Genomic DNA, 7,407 nt, shown 5'->3' on the forward strand with positions numbered 1-7,407 from the left:
CGGGAAGGACGAGAGGCCCCTCCCGGCCGGGAGTCCCCCGAGGGGCCCGGCGCGACCAAGGCGCCCCGGCGGCCCAGCAGCAGCCCGTCGGCCGGGCGGCGGCGCCTCCGTCCCGGCCCCCTGCACAAAGCGCCGCTCGCTCCGCCGGAGCCCCGCGCGGCGACGGGGCGGCGCCCGAGCCTCGAGCCAATGGCGCGGCGCCTCCGTTTAAATAGACGGGCCGTGTCAATCAGCTTCTCCTCCGTCCGCCTCCCTTCAATCGCCATATTGGGCCACTGGCTGAAAAAAAGGCTCGTCTCCCCCCCCCAACACCCGCACAGAGCGAAGCGTTGACATCGGGACGAGGCTTTGGGCCAAAGCGCAGGATCCCCGGGCAGCCCTCGCCTCCCCTCACCCAGCTATTTGTCCGGGCGCTGCTGCTGCTCCGCTCCCCCCCCCCCGCGATCTGCTTCTCTCCCCCCCCCCCCGCTGGTGCACTTTGTCCGCATAAGACTTTCCGCTTGCCCCCCCCCGCGCCCCTCCTCTCCGCCTTTCCCCGCCTCTGGCTTATGCAAGGGCTGCTCGGCTGCTGCTGCTGCTGCTGCGCGGGGGCGGGCGGGGGGGGCTCTTCGATGTGTTTTTGTTTTGAAGTCTTCATCTCGGTCGGGCTCCGGTTTTAAACCCGCCCGCTGCGCTCTCCCCCTTCGCGCAAGAGCCAGGGCGCGGGGCTCGTCGGGATCGACCGATCGGCCGCCGGATCTCGCTGGCGGGACGGCGCGGGCGGCGGGGACAGCTCCGGGCGATGTCCAACGTCCGCCTCTCGAATGGGAGCCCGACGCTGGAGAGGATGGAAGCCCGGCAGGCGGACTACCCGAAGCCGTCGGCTTGCCGGAGCCTCTTCGGCCCGGTGGACCACGAGCAGCTGGCCCGCGAGCTGGAGAAGCACAGCCGCGCGCTGGAGGAGGCCGGCCGGAGCAAGTGGAACTTCGACTTCGGGCGCTGCCAGCCCCTGCAAGGCAGGTACGAGTGGCAAGCCGTGGCCAAGGACGCCCTGCCCGACTTCTACAGCAGACCCCCCCGGCTGAGCCGAGGCCGCGCCAAGGCCGGCAGCCAGCCGCGCCGGGGGGGCTTGGATGGCCGCGGCCCCGCGACGGCGCTCCGGCGCGCTCAGGGAATCTCCGCCGAGGAGGAGGAGGAGGACGCCGCGCGGCGGCCGGAGCAAGAGACGGGAGCGGCGGGCGCTGCCACGGATCGAGGGCGCCAGAGCCCCGGGCCAAGGAAGCGACCTGCTGCGGACGGTAAAGTACCCGCTTGCTCCTCTCTCCTTCACGCAAACAGGCCAGAGAGCCGCCCGTGACCTGCGTTGCAGGATCCGACCAAAGGTCCATCTAGCAGCAGCAGCCAGCCAGGTGCCGCTGGGAAATCTTTCTGTTTGCTCCCCGCGCCTGGCAGTTAAACTACCGGTACTTCGAAGTATGGAGGCTTCATTAAGCCAACTCCTGGGACTCCCTTGATTTGTTTTCTTCTTTTTAAAGCCAAGCCAAGCAGTTAGCTGAGGGAAAGGACATCTCTTTGCTTCCAAATGGATTTTATTAGAAAGTGCACCCTACTTACTTATTCTTGATCGGTTGTATCCTGCCCTTCCTCCAAGGAGCTTAGGGCAATGCACTTTACATTACCAGTTATTTGAGGCACTTGTGTTAGCTGTGCTTTTTAAAGGTTGCAGTCCTCAGGATAGTTGTGTAGGGAAAGTCTCCCATAAAGCAGCAGGGCAACTCCAAAGCATAAGTTGACCTAAAAACCACAACCCAAGCTGTCAGGCAGGCTAGGTGGTTCCACTGAAATCGATGATAGTGACTTCCACATATTTGGGGCTGGGGTGCTTTAATCTTGGGGATATTAAGGTTACTAGTGAGCTTCAAATGCCACATCTATTTTTTTCTGGAGCAGTTCAACTGAAGCCAGTGGGACTACTCTAAAATAAGTGACTTGAAAATGGTTGTCTACCCTCATAGGGAGGTGAAAGGTTCGCTGGGCATCAGGTTCCCTAATCAAATGGCCTGGGCTCCCCCTGCCACCAACTCAACTCTACAAAACTTGGTATTCTTTCTGATGCAACAGATAGTGAAAGAGACCATATAATCAAGGCATGCAACTTTGTTGCCCCATCTTTCCTGCAAATGGCAGATGACTCAAGGAGTGGCCTATGGGATGTGTTTTCTCCCACCCCCTTCATTCGACTGCCTCCTTCATATTTAGTACAAGATCCGGCAGCAAAAATATTTTTAACATTAAGCTTCTTCCCCCCTCCACCCCTCCTAGATTCCTCTCCTCGAAACAAAAGAGCCAACATGACAGAAGAGGCTATTTCAGAAGACTCTTCCAGTGCCTGCTCAGTGGAACAAACACCCAAGAAATCCAGCCCAAGACGGCATCAAACGTAAATTGTTTATTAGGTGGGTTTCCTTTCCTGATAGCATTTAGAGAAATCTCTACAGATGGCAGAAAATGAAGGATGCATTATGAGAGCACCTCAGTACTGTGGATTGAGCTTTTTGGTAAACCTTTGCAAATTAGTCAGTGCAATTTTGTCAAGCTGAGGGGATAATATCAGAACAGGACCCTAGTGTGTCTTTTTTTGTAATCTTAAAAACACACCTGCAGCCTGATCCATGCCACTTTTACTCATTGATTTCAGTGGGAGTTACAGTTTAATTAGAAAGTAACCAAAACCTGGAGAACGTATTTCCAATTAGGGTTTGTAATCCTATCCGTGCTTACTGGGAAGCAGAGCTTCATTAAACTCTGTAGGACTTACTTCTGAGTAAATTTGCACATGCTTCATTTGTATTTACTGTTGAGCTGATAGCCACATTAATTGAGTGTACTAAAGAGATTTCAATTTCCCCCCACTGATTCTTATTCTACACTTAACTGTAATGAACAATGTTGTTCTGGTTTAATATTAATGGACATGTTCAAGCAAGGCCATTCTCTGCAAATACTGGTTTTGCCTTCTTTTAAAATAAAGTATTTCTTCAGCTCAAATATGTAGTCTAATTTGGCTTTTGGATGTGTTGAACTTTTGTCTACCATCCTCAAAAAGCTTGCAGCCCAACACTCTTTACTCAGAAGTAAGCCCTACTGAGTTCAATAGAACTTGATAGTGAAATGAGTTTAGAACTTTGTCTTAATAGTAGTGACACAAAGCTACCTGGGGAATAAAAATTCTTAATTAAAGAGACAAGAGTATAGGAAATGCAGCCCCTGAGTAGAGTTTTTAGAGCAGTAGTATTGTAAAGAAAGTTGACAAACATGACCTACAAATGAGTTAAGCTTTGGAACCAGATACTTTTAAAGAAATCCATTCTGTTTGGGTGAGCAGGGGCAAGTGTGTAAATTCAATTGTTTCTGTTGATTTGGTTATTTGAAAGAAAAATTGCATTAAAGAAATTGGGAGTTTGCAATTATTTTGTTTTCAGTGCTTCCCCATCCCCAGAAAACAGCCAAAATTAGCAGTGCCTCACAACAATTTAGATGTACCTACAGGTAGCCGTGCCAACTTTTGATTTGAAAAATACTGTTCCCTTGAGTGGAGTTGGTAGTAGGGTTGGGGCAGACAGAGCCAGTGCATGTCTCCCCTCCCTTATTTCTTGTCTGCTGTCATCACCTCTGTCAAAATAAATGCAGGTTTCTTGAAGGTAGGGACCTATCTTGATGGACATCACTGGTGTGTGTGTGTGTGTGTGTGTGTGTGTGTGTGTGTGTGTGTTCTATCTGTGACTAGCTGTGGTCTGAGCTAGGATGAAATCAGGCATGTGATGGGTGCTGCTTAAAAGAATCTGGAGGCTTCTGTCAGAATCTGACAGAACAGAGTTTAACCTGACAAACAAATATGGTTCTATTGGATAGGCTATTAAAAAACACATACAAAATTGGTTGGTTGGGTGAGACAAGTTATACTTAACAAGTAGTGATTAGTTGTACACAGATTTCTGCCCCACATGCAAAGTAGAACCTTGATCCACCTCTAGCAACAATGTTGACCAACTGTGTGTTTTGATAGCCATTTGTGACTTTTTGTACCCTTAATAATGAAATGAGCTATTGTAGTCTTCACCGACTTAATGCCCGCTCTCTTCTTTAATTTCAGAATTAAGAACATTCATTTCCTTGTTCTTTGAAGGCATCAAGTTCATGAAGCAAGGAAGATGCAGAGTTTATATATGAAAAAAGAAAGAAAACATATCACTGATTCTCCTCAGTGGAGAACTTGTACACGCACTGAAACAAAACAAACCCATAATTTAATAACACTAAAGTCGGGCACTCTTAAAAGAGCTGCCTCTTAAAGCATTGGATGTAGCATTCTGCAATTAAGTTTTTCCTCATTTGCTTCACTCTACTACCTGTGTATATAGTTCCTACATTATGTAGCACATAAACATCTCCTTGCGCCCCCCCCCCTTTGGGGTTAGTTTGTTCTGGGAAAGGGTGGGGTGGTAAAAGGTGATGGGTTCAAAAATCTGCTTCCAAGATCCAGAAAGCAGAGATTTGTATGAAGAGAAGCAGCATATGTGTTTATTTCTTAAAGATGTACTGTCCCTATTAATGGAATCTAAAAATCAATGTTAACACTGGCTACAGCAGATTGATAGAATTTGCTGGTGAAATTTCTACTTATTCAGAGCATGTTTCAGTGGGAGGTTTGCCTATGCTAAATCCCACTAAAATGAATGGCAATTGTGGAAGACATCGAGCTCACAGCAAGTGCAGAAGAATGTTCCATGGAATTGTGCCCTAGACTTTATGGGGGAACTGTGTTTCCATTATGTAGCAGCATAAAGGCTCCTGCTCCTGCTCCAGGACCCTTTAAGTGTTCAATTCTATTTCTTTTTATTTTTGCCACCTATAATATATTACTATAAATGATTTCAAAAGTAATTTATAAATAAATCAGCTGAATAGAATGGAAGGAAAATTAGTAAAACCCTGAACTTCAACCTTTCTTCATCTCACTCACGTCCCTGATGTTCATGGCTGGGTAAATGAAAGGAAAACTACATCTTTAAACAGTATTTTTTACATTGCCTGTATGTTTAAAAAATAAAGTTTTGAATTGTACCTGTGTACATAACTTTGTAAAGACACTGAGAAATTATACTAACTTATTTATGTTAAAGATTTTTTTTTTTAATCTAGAAGATATTTTCCCATAAAGCCAAAGCGGCCTGTGTCTTGTGCATTTGTAAATGCTCTATTTGATAGGGTGTGTTTTTTTAGTTTTTATTGGGGGGGATTTGTTTTGTTAATTAATATGGCTGTGCTTAAATGATTGCAGACTGAGCCAAGTTTAATATTTTTTTGTAATGTGTGAAAACAGTTGCCAATTGATATTGTTTTACATCAAGCAATCAATAAAGAAAACTGCCATATATAAATATATATATATATGTTAACTAACTTTTGTTGTGTGTTTTATAAATCCTGAAAAAATAAGGGATTTCTGCCACTTCCCAAATATATACATTGGGTCTATTTTTCCTCTTCTTCAATGTGTAAAGGTGTATCCAGCCAGAGTCCCTCTCTCTAACAAGGCAAAGAGCAGCTAAGGGGGATTTACACTGGGGAAACAGTTAGTGGAGGGAAGAGTTAACCCCTCCTTAAGCCCTGCAAGCCAAGTCCAATAAATACACAAACTTCTGCAAGGTTTAAAAGATAGCAAGTAGACAGTACTATGACCATCACAGTGGTACCTCGGGTTAAGAACTTAGTTCGTTCTGGAGGTCTCTTCTTAACCTGAAACTGTACTTAACCTGAATCACCACTTTAGCTAATGGGGCCTCCTGCTGCCAGATGCGATTTCTGTTCTCATCCTGAAGCAAAGTTCTTAACCCAAGGTACTATTTCTGGGTTAGCGGAGTCTGTAAGCTGAAGTGTCTGTAACCCGAGGTACCACTGTACACGCAGTCCTAAGTGTGTGGTAAGTTGAGAGGGACTTACAGCACAAACCTAATGCTGCCTACTCAGAAGTAAGTCTTATTGAACTCAGTTGGACTTGTTCATAGGTCAGTAGCCTAGCTCCCTACTAAATAATATGGTTTGTAGTCTGGAAGTGAAATAGAACAAAAACAAAACCCAACCCATGTACAAAAATGGGAGGGTCAAAAATAGTACCCACTCTAGAATCTGCTGTCCAAATAAACTGATACGCGGGGAAACCCAGCCTCACACGTAATCCCTGCCCCCCTCTTCTTTGCTTAGTGCTAATATTCTATGCTGCTGTAAACAGTAGGAGGTGAACATTCCCACAAATTACCTCCCATGGAAATAGGAAGCAGGAGTATCAGTCTTGGCTCCTAACACACTATATCCCGATTCTTAACCTAAAGGCCTTTTCAATTATTTCCCAAGCAACATCATAAATACTCCCGGGTCGGTTGGTGACTAGTTGTAGCAGGTAAGACTAGCTCCCATTGCCAAAGCCGTATTTCTGGTGGGAGGAAAATGCTTCCTTGCTGTGTGCTGGTGTGGGACCCATGCCTGAGCTGTGGGACAGCACAGCATAGCCGCCTTAGGACTCCAATAATTTGCCTATTTCAATGTGTTCCATGCTTATGGCACCTACCATTGGCCATGGCAATTTATGCCATAATCCGTCCTAGCAGGGACCCTCACAGAGAGGGATGGGAACAGGGCCTGCTGACCCTCTTGCTATGTGCCTTGCTGCTACGGGGAACTGGGAGTCCAGACACCTTTCCTTCTTGCCTGGGTTTGCTCCCAAATTCAGTTAAGGTCTGAACAAGATGCTAGGATTAGGATTAAAAGCAATCCAGATCTAACTGAGGCTGGGTACACACTGGTTCCCACCACTGGTTTGGGAAGCTGTGTACACAGGATGTTGTCTACAATCCACATCTATCCAGCTGTTTCTAATGGGATATTACATTTTGCTGTGTCTTCCCCTCAGTGAGCTTTGATCCAAATTGAGAAAAAGAATGACCTAGCTGTGTTAAGCCAGTAATGTGTACACAACCCGCATCTGACCCATTCACTGGAAAGTTATCCCATACAAACTTAATTGAAATGATTGCTGTATTTACTTTAATTGAGTATGTGCAGAAAAAACTAGCTAGTTCATCGCTCCATGTGACAGGGTGCAAGGAAGTTTCACCATTTAGATTGTTTTACTTCAGGCACCAAAATGTCTTGCATTGCCTCTGCCAGTAAATGCTTCACTGGGTAAATTTCTGTATCCCACATCATGGTTAAAGCAGCAATCCCCCAAATTCGAAAAGTCAAGGGTCCTTTACTGAACAAAAAATCGAAGCACACTTCATTCTTACATCTTAGAAAGTTTAATTTTTGAACATTTGCAAAAGCATAAAGACTACCTGCCAGACCCCTATGAATCACTATTCTGGGGAT

At 46.3% G+C, this 7,407-nt stretch overlaps 1 protein-coding gene across 1 annotated transcript; it reads left to right on the forward strand.

The window, feature by feature from the left end:
• The first annotated feature begins 310 nt into the window (after positions 1-310).
• Positions 311-5,424, forward strand: CDKN1B (cyclin dependent kinase inhibitor 1B). The gene is made up of 3 exons (XM_083615036.1): positions 311-1,277; positions 2,302-2,435; positions 4,133-5,424. Exons 1-2 carry the CDS (start codon positions 782-784, stop codon positions 2,421-2,423), a joined length of 618 nt encoding a protein of 205 aa, XP_083471162.1. The 5' UTR covers positions 311-781; the 3' UTR covers positions 2,424-2,435; positions 4,133-5,424.
• The last annotated feature ends 1,983 nt before the right edge of the window (positions 5,425-7,407 follow it).

This window comes from Podarcis filfolensis (assembly GCF_964270895.1).
Source record: "Podarcis filfolensis genome assembly, chromosome: 5".
NCBI lineage: Eukaryota > Metazoa > Chordata > Lepidosauria > Squamata > Lacertidae > Podarcis > Podarcis filfolensis.